Source organism: Eurosta solidaginis, chromosome 1, assembly GCF_040869045.1.
Source record: "Eurosta solidaginis isolate ZX-2024a chromosome 1, ASM4086904v1, whole genome shotgun sequence".
NCBI lineage: Eukaryota > Metazoa > Arthropoda > Insecta > Diptera > Tephritidae > Eurosta > Eurosta solidaginis.
Window position 1 is genome coordinate 394,230,008 of NC_090319.1, and position 14,475 is coordinate 394,244,482.

Sequence of the window (14,475 nt, forward strand, 5' to 3'; positions counted from 1 at the left end):
AAACTTTAGAGTGTAAAATCACACAGAAATAAATGACCGATGACTGTGATTCCCCGTACCGTATCACAAAGAATATATTCGCTACGCTTACAGCATGGGCTTAGAGGTTCGTAGACACGCGAATCTCTGCTCCTATAAAAGCAATCGGCGTCAAAAGATTGTCGTCAAACTCACTTGTAGCGCCTGAATAAGAGCAAGAGTCGTACCTTAAGATCAATCAAACGGAACTTTAATTGCATCACAAAAAATTAAAGAAATAAAAATATATACATAAATATATAAATATGAACTTCAATAAAGTTTTTTTCTTATTGGCTGTTGTGCTTGCCATTTTCGCCGGACAAACTGAAGCGGGTTGGCTGAAGAAGATTGGAAAGAAAATTGTTAGTATTTTTCACACACTCATTATTTTTGTCTCCTCAAAAACCAACCTTAGCAACTTATATTTGTAATATTTTTTAATTTTTCTTTATAGGAACGCGTTGGTCAGCACACAAGAGATGCCACCATTCAAGGGCTTGGGGTAGCTCAACAAGCAGCCAATGTTGCAGCCACTGCAAGGGGCTAGAGCTTATTTGCTGATACTAAACGCTTTCGGGCTGTATCCATCATATTTCCTGTACCTAGTGCATTTATTATTATCAATATTTCCTTATTAATTTTACCATCAATACATTCATGTTTGTAAGAATTTAGAAATGTAAATAATTTAAATCTTAATTTAAAATAAAGTGAACTCACTTATTCAATTAAATTTCAATGGAGAACGTGATGATTTATTGAAAAGGAATAATTTTTGGGGTTTGAGTCAGCCCAGGATATTCCGAGGAATAACAACCCGGGTCAAGCACTAAATTTTTGTTAGCCCTACATTCGGCTGCTGCTTAACTGTGTTCGGGTTAATTAGCAAGTTTTACTATTTTTTTCATTTCACTTTAAAAAATGAATTGTTTATTATCCCTCGGTATACAGGGTTAAAACGTGCGTTACAAAACATTTGGATCCGCCAATTTGCTGAAAAAAAAACTATAAGGCCTGTACATAACAAATTTAAAGAGAAGCTCGACCTTAGACTCGCATGTTTATAAGATATTAGGGAGGCACAGTGGCTGCGACCTAGGACGACGTTTGAGGTTGTAACCTCTCTACCGGTGTAGGTAAACTTTGGTCCACCGTAAAGTCCCTATCGAATCCGACTAAGCACAAAGACAAAGTTTCCATCGCCTTTGGCGATAAGGTGCTGTCGGATGCGAAAAAATGCGCGAGCGCTTTCTGCCGACAATATATAATGCATCCTACGGTCGACAAAGATATACGGAGAGCCAATAGACACGCACATAAACACAAATTCAGCGCGTCACCAATCACCATCACCGCTAGAGAGGTTGAGGACGCCATTGGTCGCACTAAACCATCCAAAGCAGTGGGCCCAGACGGCATAGCCATGCCGATGCTTAAAAACCTAGGGAAAGAGGGTTTCAAATATTTAGCGCATGTCTTCAACCTGTCTCTCTCCACCTTTGCCATACCCGAGAAATGGAAAATGGCCAAGGTGGTCCCGCTACTAAAGCCTGGGAAACCAGCTAACGTAGGTGAGTCATATCGTCCGATATCTCTCCTATCGCCAGTGGCAAAGACGCTTGAAGCCATTTTGCTCCCTTATTTCCAAGCACATTGCTAGCCCCTCATCAGCATGGCTTCAGAAAACTCCATAGCACTACCTCCGCGCTAAATGTCATTAGCCCCCAGATAAATTGCGGTTTGAATCAATACCCCCACCATAGAACAGTACTCGTAGCGCTAGACCTATCAAAAGCCTTTGATACGGTCAACCATGGCTCATTACTGCAAGACCTGGAAGGGTCTACCCTTCCCCCATGTCTTAAAAGGTGGACCGCAAATTATCTGGGTGGTCGGCAGGCATCGGTGCAATTCAGAAACGAAACATCAAAACCAAGGAGAATTAAAAAAGGGGTGCCACAGGGTGGTGTCCTATCCCCACTTTTGTTTAATTTCTACATATCTAAGCTACCTTCACCACCGGAAGGAGTCACAATCGTTTCCTACGCCGATGACTGCACAATAATGGCCACAGGCCCAGGCCCAGAGATCGATGAGCTATGCAATAAAATACACGGATGTCTCCCTGATATCTCCAGTTTTTTCGCCTCGCGAAACCTGGCATTGTCACCGACTAAATCTTCCGCGACCTTATTTACAACATGGACGCCCCAAATGTCGACCATATTGAACATCCACGTAGATGGCACTACGCTACCGACTGTCCTACACCCCAAAATCTTGGGTGTGACGTTTGATCAGGATCTACATCTTGGTGAGCACGCAGCCGCAATTGTTCCGAGAATTCAGAGCCGTAACAAAATCCTCAAATCCCTCGCTGGCAGCACCTGGGGAAAAGATAAAGAAACGCTCATGACTACATACAAAGCAATTAGCCAGCCGATTACGTGCTACGCGTCACCCATATGGTCGCCAAGCCTAAAAACTTCCCACTGGAAGAAACTACAGGCCTGCCAAAATACTGCTCTCAGAATCGCCACGGGCTGTCTTCTTATGTCCCCAGAACACCATCTGCATAATGAGGCGAGAATACTCTCCATCAGGGAGAGAAATGAGATGCTGACCAAACAGTTTCTGTTGAATACCCAGAAACCTGGGCATCCCAACAGACATCTGATTGACGAACCAGCACCGCCTAGGGGCCTAAGGAGTCATCTCCGTAAGCATTTTGAGGAAATACGGCACCTGAGAACCCAGCCGTATGAAGCGAAAAAACACAAGCAGGTCCTTGGTGAACTCCATAGACAGGCGTCGGACCTTTATGTCGGGAATTGCCCGGTGAATCCAGTACTTGAAGAAAAATATCCAGAACTCGCGGAAGAGGAACGCATACTCCCCAGGGAAACGCGTGTCACTCTTGCTCAACTTCGTTCTGGATACTGTAACAGGTTAAACTCTTACCTATCCAGAATCAACCCCGACATACAAAATGTATGCCCCGCTTGCAATGTGTCCCCACATGACACCAACCATCTCTTTAATTGTAATGTGGAACCAACGCCTCTAACACCCCTTTCCTTATGGTCCACCCCTGTTGAAACGGCAAGTTTCCTTGGACTCCCGTTAGAGGATATTGATGACAATTTGTGATCGGTCGCGGCTATTAGGTGGGGCAAGCATTGCTACAACAACAACACGACGTTTAATGCGATATCAAACCGGATATGCTAAAACAAGCGAAATTTATGATTATCCTCTATAGATCTACCAACAGAGCTATGTGGATCTAAATATTATTCCGCCCTTGGGTCACTTTGATTTTCGATGTTGGTTAGTTTTTAATTTCCTTCCGTTGAACCTTCCATATCAACTGATCAGCCATCTTCTTCTCTCCTTCTTGAAGCGATAAAGAGACTTCCCAAGGTTTTGTGGAGCTTTATGGCCCTTTGCTGGCTATTGGCCCGGTATTTTCCGGAATATAGCACCATTACAGCACTAGCCCAAATATTTTTGGAACGATTTGATGCGAACACGTTGGACCTTCTAAGTCATTCAATACCATCCTTCTGTTAGTAACTTGGGGTCGCCAGAACCTCACCTGCTGAAAAGACAGTCTTCGTCGATAGGCGAGGTGGACAATTGGGTCGGAGAAGCTATAAATTGTGCAGGCAACCCTATGACAGAGTTGCCCTACACAATGAATATTTCTAGAGTGTCGATTAATGTTGTTTAAAATTGCTTGCATGTATAAGTAACTTTTAGTCAGAGTGGAGCGCAGTTAGCGCTTTTGTTGCTATCTAACTGTCAAATAAGATAGGTACGCTTTCCAGTTATGTTCCTATCCTCAAGTGATTCCTAGGGCTGCCAAATAACGATAACTTCTACTGGAAACTCACTACAATATGATGGAAGTTTTAAGGTACTAGGGTACTATTTGCTAGGACTGCCGGTCGTGGTATTTACTTTCTGTAAAGTACATTAAATACATTTCACAAATAACGCAAAAAAGAAATAAAACGTTGAGGTTCAGGAACGTCGTCATTACAGAGCACTGCATTCTGACGTCACAAGGCAGTGCGGGTTGCCGAGAAAAGTAAACATGTCATGCTGAAATTCTAAGCTCAAGCTTTCATTCACCATTGTTCCTGTACTTTCAAAAATGTTGTCGAAGCTCTACTGTCGTTGTGCACCCCCGCAATTGACACATTCACTCTAAGTAAGGTCTTTATTGACTGCAAAATAAATTAGCTTCTAGCAACTGTTACAGCTTTGTGACAAATGTCGCGAGAGTGTGCGGTGTGCGGTGGTTTACACTAAATTCAAATGTCGCTTTGTTTTACTTAGCTTGAACGATGCTTCATCAAAATACAATCAGCAATAAAAATCCCAATTTACAAAGCCGAGTTTCATTCATAAAAATATCAAACGTGATTAAGACAATAAAAAGATCTTCTTTAGATGCACGTACATTCATACACATAGAGTACATATATTAACATGTTTGTATGTAGGTTTGTACCTAAATTTGTAATTTACTAATTGTTCTCCACATGTTCGCATTTGGTATTGTCATTATGATTGCTATATTTATTGTTATTATTATCAATGTTGATGATTTCAAAATTGATTGCAATTTAGATTAATGATCGTCAGTCGATCAAACAAAATGAAAAACTTATTGGCAAGCTGTCATACTTTTTAATATTCGGTACTTTTTTATGAAAATTGAGCTTCTGTGGTTATTCAAATCACAAAAAGTACCAACATCTGCTGTTTTATTGCAAGTAATTCAATTAATGTTTCTCATATCTGAATTAAATATGTAACTTGAAGATTTATAAGTCCTTTAATCTGAAGCATCTCTAATTGGCCCTAGAAAAATTTATTAGCTATGTGTACAAATAAGACACAAATCAACAAATTCTTAAATCAATATTTGCAAATACACTGGATTTATATGTACGTGTAAATATGCGAATGTAATGAATGAATGCAAAACTCTTTGAAAACCCATTTTTATACTCAGCTGAGCAGAGCTCACAGAGTATATTAATTTTGTTCGTATAACGGTACCCTGTAACGGCAGATCGCTATTTAAAATGAACGAAATCGGACTATAACCACGCCCACTTTTTCAATATCGAAAATTCCAAGGACGGATAAAGCGGTGGAACTTGGTAGGTGCGTTGATCTTATGGCGCAGAATAGAAAATTAGTAAAATTTTGCACAATGGGCATGGCACGGCCCACATTTAAAAGAAGGTAATACATAAATAAAAAAAAAAATTTCAAAATGGGCGTGGCTCCGCCTTTTTTCATTTAATTTGTTTAGAATGCTTTTAATGCCATAAGTCGAACAAAATTTACCATAGCTTCTATGACGACAACTGTTTTCTGTGAAAATGGGCGAAATCGGTTTGAAGCCACGCCCAGTTTTTATATACTGCCGACCGTCTGTCCTTCCGCTCGGCCATTAACACGATAACTTGACCAAAAATTCATAGTTCTTTACTAAAGTTAGTTCACGTACTTATCTGAACTCACTTTATATTGGTATTAAAAATGGGCGAAATCCGACTATGACCACGCCGACTTTTTCGATATCGAAAATTTCGAAAAATTAAAAAAATGCCATAATTCTTTACCAAATATGAAAAAAGGGATGAAACATGGTAACTGGATTGGTTTATTGACGCAAAATGTAACCTTAGAAAAAACTTTGTAAAATGGGCGTGACACCTACCATATTAAGTAGAAGAAATGAAAAAGTTCTGCAGGGCGAAATCCAAAGCCCTTGGAGTCATGACAGGAATACTGTTCATGGTATTATATATATAAAGAGATTAGCGGTACCCGACATATGATGTTCTGGGTCACCCTGGTCCGATATCTTTAAAACACCTTCACATATACAACTAAGGTTCATACCCTTTTAAAACCCTCATTAATACCCTTAATTTGATACCCATATCGTACAAACACATTCTAGAGTCACCCCTGGTCCACCTTTATGGCGATATCCCGAAATGGCGTCCACATATAGAACTAAGCCCACGCCATTTTGAAATACTAATTAACACCTTTCATTTGATACACATGTCATACAAACACATTTCAGGGTTACCCTAGGTTCATTTCCCTACATGGTGATTTTCTCTTATTTTGTCTCCAAAGCTCTCAGCTGAGTATGTAATGTTCGGTTACACCCGAACTTAGCCTTCCTTACTTATTTTATTTTAGCTTGAATAAAACAAGTAAATCGATGATTTGTTTGTGTTGGCTATGAAAATGCTGAAATCTCAATTGGGGTCAAGCAATAATCGTCCAACGCAATTTACGCTTGGTTAGTTTGAACCAATGCGAATCCATACCACACAATTCAACCAATTCGCCGTGCAGAAGAATGTCAAGTCAAAAGAAAATTTTTATTGATTTCGATTAACTGACATATTGTTGTACACGGCTTTGTATGGAAAATTATCAAGATAAGCATTTAAATTTTGGCCCGTTTAAGTGTAGCTTGAAGGAACCCATTCAGCATGTTTTGTCCAACGAAGAGCAGAACACTTGTAGGGCTGTGGATAGCCCATTCTCATTTTGCCAAGTTAAAAACCGTTTCACTAATACATCGCAAATCCAATGCAGCAACTGAGTAGGCAACAGCAAAAGAGGGGAAGAGGCCCAAATATATTGTACACCTAAATAAACAAGGAGCTAACTCAAAAATCTGATGTTTCGAAGTTTTGAGTATCTCCGGAGTTCCCAATTCAATACCTACCGAACTGTACCCTCGATTTTTAATACCTTTTAATAATCAACGACAAAAGACTTTTTGGAGGATTCATTTGAAAATTGCGTTGGCGCATATGGAAGAGGCTGTCAATTTTCTCATTTTCTGAACATTACGATTTTTTTAGTTGATCGCTGTCTTGATCTAAGTGTGTGATTTATAAATATGATCAAGGATACAATCTTTAGTTTTCCAGATCTTGCACATCGGGGCTGCGCCAACAAATATAGTTATACGTTTTTTGGGCATTTTTTTATTGCATAATAAACTATCTAACTATCACAACTGCCACGTTGCAAATGAACATTTTTAGAACTATTTGCATTCAGGGTACTGCGTAGACAACTACGGCGGAGTAAAAATAAAATTTTCGGAGTATATTTTTTTTCTTTTTAAAAGCGGACGAACAACTAACATCAAATTGATTTGGTGGCTTGACAATCCTTCGTCATGAAAAGTTTCTCAGCAAAAAAGTTATCTACCTTATCAGATGCACATGGAGTCGGCCTAAAATGTGTAGGATTAACAAATAATGCTCCCATTAGCACACAACATTCTGAAAGAAAAGTGGGCTCTATCTCCCCGGATATATATCGCGAAGAATATTATCAATTGTTTCTTTGTTTCGGCCTATTGATAAATGATTCAAGGTTCGATTTGAGCTCAAAGCCAGAACAATAATTTTTTTCTAATGATAATTATTGTTATTTTTAAATTTTTCTAAAAAAATTATTGTTCTGGCCTTGAGCTCGAATCGAACCTTGAAAAATATTATTATTATTTTTGGTTTATCATACATTTTTCATACTCTTTTACTGACAGAAGGTTTCAAGACTGGGACAGATTTCTGTAGGAATGATAATGGCGACCTGGTAACTGACGTACAGAGTGTGGCGGAAGACGAACCCAATACCCCGATTGCCGATGATGAAAAACACGCTTCGGCATCCAACTTTGACGAAGTGAGAATGGCAATATTACGGCTAAAAAATCACAAGGTGCCAAGTAATGACGGGATACCCGCCGGTCTGTTCAAACATGGAGGCGGAGAGCTGGTATAAGATAAAGAAGTAAAAAAGTGGGTCTTTCAGTAAATGTGGACAAGACGAAGTACTTGCTGTCATCGTGTGGTTTGTAACCACAAATTGGAGACTGTGAAGGATTTCGTCTATTTGGGAAGCAGCATCAAAAGCAAAAACATTGTCGGCCTAGAAATCAAACGGAGAATAACTCTTGCCAACAAGTGCTTCTTTAGGCAATTGAAAAGTAAAGTCCTGTCTCGACGAACAAAATTCTCGCCCTATAAGTCACTCATCATAACTGTCCTGATGTATGGCTCGGAATGATGGAAGGTGTTGAGAGAAGATGAGATGGCTCTTGGAGTATTCGAGAGAAAAGTTCTCCGGAGGATTTATAGTCCTATCCGTGATGTCGACGGCGAGTATCGAAGGAGGTATAATTATGAGCTATATGAGCTTTTCGCAGATATGACGATAGTGCAGCCAATAAAAACAGAAAGCTTCGCTAGCTAGGTCATGTTATGCGGATGAACGAATATGATCCGGCAATTTGTAAACATAGGAAAGAGAAGACCTTCACTGAGTTTGAAAAGACAGTTGGAGGAACCTTTGACCTCGCTTGGTGCTCCCAATTGGCGACTGTTATCGCAAAACAGGGTTAGCTGACATCACTGACTCAACGTACTTCATTTTTATATGAAATTTCAAGAAGAGCAGTATGTTGAATTTAGGCAGGATTTACAGATCGCGTCCGGACACATTCTATTCTGATTCCATTCGAAAAATGTGAACAAACATGTCTTAAGACACGAACAATCATTTCTTCCAATCGTCACTTGTAAACAATCAGCTTTTCATACGTACATATGTATTGAAAACTTCAACCAAAAGATATTAGGTAGTAATACTATTTAGTTTTCAACTCGACTCAAATAAACCTTTAAGATAAAAAATGTAGTAGGAGGTAAGAGCGGAGCAAAATACTCCGATTGGAATAAAGTGAAGTGAAATGAACACTGGGTCAGCAATAAAACATGTTGTCAAAAGCGTGACGTCACACCGAGAAATTTATTTCCCAGCCAACTATGATTTTTTTGCTCTCTCATTTTTTAATGCGGGATCTGTTTATTGGTTCATGGAGACAACCACAAATGGAAATAATTAAAAATAGTTATTTGATATGCTCAACAAAAAAATTGTGAATTTTTACCTATTAGTTTTGACTAATAAAAAATAAAAATAAATCTCAAGTTGAATTTTGACAAGAAATGTGAAATAGTCAAAGAAGAGGAATGTCCGCTAAATGACTCACGGGTCGAAATAATTAGAAAATTCATACGAGATTTTGGGATAAGGTTTATCGTAGTTTCCCAAAGATATAAAAAAATACTTGGCACGATTCACCTCCGAGGAGATTTAAGCCGAGCTTTTCTTCCAATTTGCGTAGTGCTCCTATTCAATTTTTCGTAGGAATTGGCCGGACGGGATTACATGTTTTATACCAACTCCGAACAGCATCTTCAAAGCAGATGAATTTTCAGTGCGAAGCTTTTTATGGCATAAGTACACTCGGAGTGTTTGCCAAATCACTGCCGAGGGGCGACCCCGCTTTGAAAAATTCTTTTTTAACTAGAAAAACTTGGTCCAAAATTTTTGATATTGCTTTTCCCGGGACTTGAACCCAGGACATTCGGTGTAGTAGGCGAAGCGTGGATAAAAAAAAACAACCCACAGTGCCATCATCAAGTGTATCTAACTAATCCGCTTGTGTGAATCCCAGCAAAACAATAAGCAGGCAAACGACAAATACTGCAAAAACGTTTGTATTCCTTTCAAATTAATCCAGCGCAAAAGTGTTGGGCAGGTTGATATTTGTTGAGATATCTGAATTTTTAAAACACAGGAAAAAAAGCGCTCTAAGTAAGATCGAAGAGAAGTTTTACGCGAAGCTGCTATTTTGTTGTAGTTGTAGGCAAAGAATTTGTGACGCCACAATGCAGTTTTCCTGAAGATATACATACATTTTATGTCCAAAAACGAATGACTAAGGAAAGTGAAGTGGAAAGTGGTTTTACCGCTTATTATTTCTAAATTCTTAATTAGTTAGTAAAAAGTTCTATATTGACTCATAAGCTTCGTTTATTAGCAAGTATAAATAAAGTGAAATGTCAGAGCTGCTCAACTCCTATACACTTATAGCACTTTTGTTTTTGTTTTGCCCTGAAGAATATGCACAGATACAAATTCACACTTTGTATATAAAAAAAATGTTCATAGTACTCCCTTATGCCCTCACATATAAATTCGATTCAAATGAAGTTAAACAATTTTACATGCATAAGGGCTTGTAATAGCCAGCACAACAGCCAATAAGATAAAAACTTTATTAAAGTTCATATTTATATATATTTTTTTAATTAAAGCGGAAGCTAAAATTTTGCTCTGAGACCATTGCTGCTCTTACTCAGACGTTTTAAGTTAGTTTGATGACAATTTGTCGACGCTAATTAATTTTATTGAAGCAGATTTTCAAGTGTCTTCGAGCCTCTAAGCGTATCCGGAATCACAGACTATAAGGTTTGTTTATGTACTTGTGCTTTTAATGGAGTAATCCTACGTTAATATTAAAGAGTCTCCTAGCCCCAGGTGCAAGAGGTGGTGGTTGTAAAGAACTTTCCTTGTTGTTGTTGTTTTTGGGGAGGGTTATCGATGTTGATGATCTTTTGTCGGATATAGATCCGGTACGTTGCGGTAACAAGCACAATTAAGGTACCAGTCCAACCATCTCGGTAACGATTTAATATGACCACATTGAAGCTTCTAGGCCATCCCGCCCCCACCCTAGTTTCATGAGTAACTTGCGGTCGCCAGAGCCTCACCTGCTAAATATGTGTGTGATACATACAAATGTTTGTATCTCATACATATTCATACAAATATTTACATGTATAAAGATTGTTATCCATAACATTATGAGCAACTCAGACAAAAAAATTAATGACGAAAAGAAATAAAAACCCATTGCATTATCAGCGTATGCCATGTACATACATACATGATTGTGATCCCCCGTGCAGTATCACAAAGAAAATATTCGCTACGCTTAGGGGATCATTTGCACCTCTGCTCGCTATAAAACAGTCGGCATGAATCGACTTTCATCAAACTCATTTCAAGAGCCGCCGAGGAATCAAGCAATAGAAATAATAAGACCTTTTAATAAAAAAACATAAATATGAACTTCAATCAAGTTTTTATCTTATTGGCTGTTGTGCTTGCCATTTTCGCTGGACAAACTCAGGCCGGTTGGCTGAAGAAGATCGGAAAGAAAATCGTAAGTAATTTTCATATTCATATTACGAATAGTTAAATAAAACCTTAATATTTCTGCAAAACTAATTTTGGTTTTTGTATTTTCATAGGAACGCGTTGGCCAGCACACAAGAGATGCGACCATTCAAGGGCTTGGCATAGCTCAACAAGCAGCCAATGTTGCAGACACCGCCAGGGGTTAGAGAGCTGATTTCCTGGCATTAAAAAATCATCAAACTTTTCAGATGTATCCAACTTATTTCCTGTACATGCTGTATTAAATATTATCATTATTTTATTATTTATTTTTCCATCAAATCCTTTATATTTGTATTCACTTAGAAAATTAAGTAAAATAAGCAGCTAATTAAATTTAAATTTAATAAAGAACTTAATAACTAAAATGTAAAGAGAGAAATTTGTGTCTTCAATCAGCCCAAGATATTCTAATACTTTCATACAAATTCCTCTTTGGAAGGAACCGTAGTGTGGAAACTATTTAGGGAGCTGGGCAGAACCTTAGTCAACTTAAATCCATCCCCTTCTTGGTAGCGCTGAGGAACAACAACTCTCCCCAGGTACTGGGTTTAAACTCATTTTATAAATAGCACTAAAGAGTACGAAGTTTCAATTTCGAAGTTCGGTCCCATGATTTCTAAGCTATATGTATCATCCCAAATAAAAAAATTCCCAAGAAATTTTTCAGGCGACACATGCCAAATCGCATAAGGAGTGTATTTCATTCACGGGAAATTTGGGTGAAAGTCGTCGTTTACTCGAACTACATTATGCTAGTAGCTTCAGGGTGAGTTTACGATTTGCAGTGTGGGAAAAAATTTCGGAACCACAATACGAATTAAAAAAATAAAAAAGCTTAGCATTCACAGGAAAAAATGCAGTATGGAAGATCTTGCGAAACGCACATCACCGAGTTGCTTATTACTTAGAGTCCCTATAGATTAGAAATGTTCCGATAAGGATGATATTTAAACAATGGCAGTTGTTAACTTTTCAAAATCGAAGCTCGTTACATTTATCACGCTCGAGCTTCATCTTCTGTCTGTTAGGAATTATGGCCGAAAATTTTACCATAAAATACGGTAGGGTTCAAGACCGAAAAAAATTCTTGTGTGACAATGTAACTTGGTAGCCGTCGTACAAAGTTGGCTTAACTTATGGAGATACCACTTATTCTGTTTGTCTCTGTATCAGCTCTTAGGCAAAACAAGATCACACCAGCCCATGCCGCCAGACTGAAATTAATGTGTACTTCACCGAATCCAAACGAATGAGCGCAAGACAAATTTCTTGTTATCATGAAAAAAATAATCAACGCATTTTGCCTTTGGCAGTCTCGCCACTCGAAACTGTGAATGTCTTTGTCTAATTGCGAACCAGCATTAACAGCGAAAATGACGGTTGCCAGAAAGAGCCGCTTTAGACTGTCCCTTCGAACAAAAATTCCGGTCTTTCAATCTTTCAACATTCCAATTCGATTTATAGTTCCGAATAATAGACGCTGCCGAGAGAAAATCGTATGAGCCTTGAACCAAAAATAAAGCACTAGGCGCGATATACCTCCGAAGAGAATTTAGCTTCTCTTGCAATTTGTGTATGCCCCTTTTAATTTTTTCTACAAATTGGCTTAACGGGACCTCGACGTTTTACACCGACTCAGACCGGCATGTGCAAGGCAGATGAGTTATCACTGAGACGCTTTTCATGGCAGAAAATCACTCCTGAAAAATGCAACAAACAACACCTGTTTGGGAACAACATTCGTAAACAATTTTGAAATACCCGAATGATGAACCAAAGATGAATTATTTCACCTGGTTATTCCACCATGACCAAATGGAATTTCTTTAGGTCATTTCTTTTACATTATTTACATTTATTTATTTCATTATATAAAGCAAATACTAAAAGAAAAAAATTATTGCGGGAGGTGTTTAAAATCGTTAAAATCTTACGAATGTAGAATTTACATTTTTTAAAAAGCCAACAAATGTTACTCATACACCCCTTTTTAAGAAATTGCAATGAGCAAACCATCATCAAGGACAAAGCAGCATCAAGGCTCTGTTATTATACCCAAATAGTTACGGGTTGGCGGCCACCGTGGTGTGATGGTAGCTCCGCATGCCACACCGTATACTCTGGGTTCGCGCACCGGGCAAAACAACATCAAAATTTTAGAAATAAGGTTTTTCAATTAGAAGAAAATTTTTCTAAGCGGGGTCGCCCCTTGGCAGTGTTTGGCAAGCGCTTCCAGTGTATTTCTGCCATGAAAAGCTCTCAGTGAAAACTCATCTGCCTTGCAGATGCCGTTCGCAGTCGGCATAAAACATATAGGTCCCGTCCGGCCAATTTGTAGGGAAAATCAAGAGGAGCACGACGCAAATTGGAAGAGAAGCTCGGCCTTAGATCTCTTCGGAGGTTATCGCGCCTTACATTTATTTATTTTTAGTTACGGGTTAAGAAAAAATGAAGGTCGAAGGTGTAGCTCAATCAAAGTCTGATGGACTTATAAAACAGAAAAATATGATTGTAATGGTTTTATATTTTAGTTTAATCATTATAAATAAAAACGTATTCGTTATACATTTATTTCTTAAACAATAAATAATTAGTTTAGTGCAATAAATAAACCAAACAACTATAGATAATCTAAAATAATAGATCGGTTTCGAATAACAAATCAGTTCTAGCCGCGAGCTGTGGCTGCAACCTGAGCCGCCTGTTGAGCTATGCCAAGCCCTTGGATGGTGGCATCTCTCGTGTGCTGGCCAATACGTTCCTATAGAAAAATATTGAACGAGTTTACATAAGTGCTCGGTATTCGAGAAGAATAAAATATTAGGGATTTTAAAAACACTTACGATTTTCTTGCCAATCTTTTTAAGCCACCCCGCCTCCGTTTGTCCAGCAAAAATGGCAAAAGACAGAACCAAGAAGACGGAAACTTGATTGAAGCTCATTTTTTGTAGTTCTAATTTTATTTTATGTACATAAAATATAAAATTTAGCTGGATTCACTAATTGCTCTTGTTAGAACGCTTCAAATATGATTTGATACCAACACTTTTAGCGGCTCCTACTTTTATATTGAGCAAAGATGAGTGAACTACACAAACAAATGACTATTTCTTTGAATAGGGGGATAACCAATACCTATGACATTAAACAATGTTAGTGTGAATGTATTCAATAACACGACTCTACAAAAAAAATTTTGTTCTTTGTCCTAAAGTTTATTTCATGATTTTCTGTTTTATCATAAACAAAAATGAAAAGAAAATACCTTTTTTCGGTATATAGTTTGCTTTCGTA

At 38.2% G+C, this 14,475-nt stretch overlaps 3 protein-coding genes across 3 annotated transcripts; 2 read left to right on the forward strand and 1 right to left on the reverse strand.

The window, feature by feature from the left end:
* Positions 1–125: 125 nt before the first annotated feature.
* Positions 126–754, forward strand: LOC137238529 (cecropin-1). Its single transcript, XM_067763635.1, has 2 exons — positions 126–383; positions 476–754. The coding sequence occupies exons 1-2, from the start codon at positions 285–287 to the stop codon at positions 566–568; spliced, it is 192 nt and encodes a 63-aa protein (XP_067619736.1). The 5' UTR covers positions 126–284; the 3' UTR covers positions 569–754.
* A 10,234-nt stretch (positions 755–10,988) lies between these two features.
* Positions 10,989–11,560, forward strand: LOC137238530 (cecropin-1-like). The gene is made up of 2 exons (XM_067763636.1): positions 10,989–11,164; positions 11,253–11,560. Exons 1-2 carry the CDS (start codon positions 11,066–11,068, stop codon positions 11,343–11,345), a joined length of 192 nt encoding a protein of 63 aa, XP_067619737.1. The 5' UTR covers positions 10,989–11,065; the 3' UTR covers positions 11,346–11,560.
* Positions 11,561–13,700: 2,140 nt separating this feature from the next.
* Positions 13,701–14,219, reverse strand: LOC137245782 (cecropin-A2-like). The gene is made up of 2 exons (XM_067776952.1): positions 14,025–14,219; positions 13,701–13,942 (listed from the first exon to the last, which is right to left on the reverse strand). Exons 1-2 carry the CDS (start codon positions 14,121–14,123, stop codon positions 13,850–13,852), a joined length of 192 nt encoding a protein of 63 aa, XP_067633053.1. The 5' UTR covers positions 14,124–14,219; the 3' UTR covers positions 13,701–13,849.
* Positions 14,220–14,475: the final 256 nt, after the last annotated feature.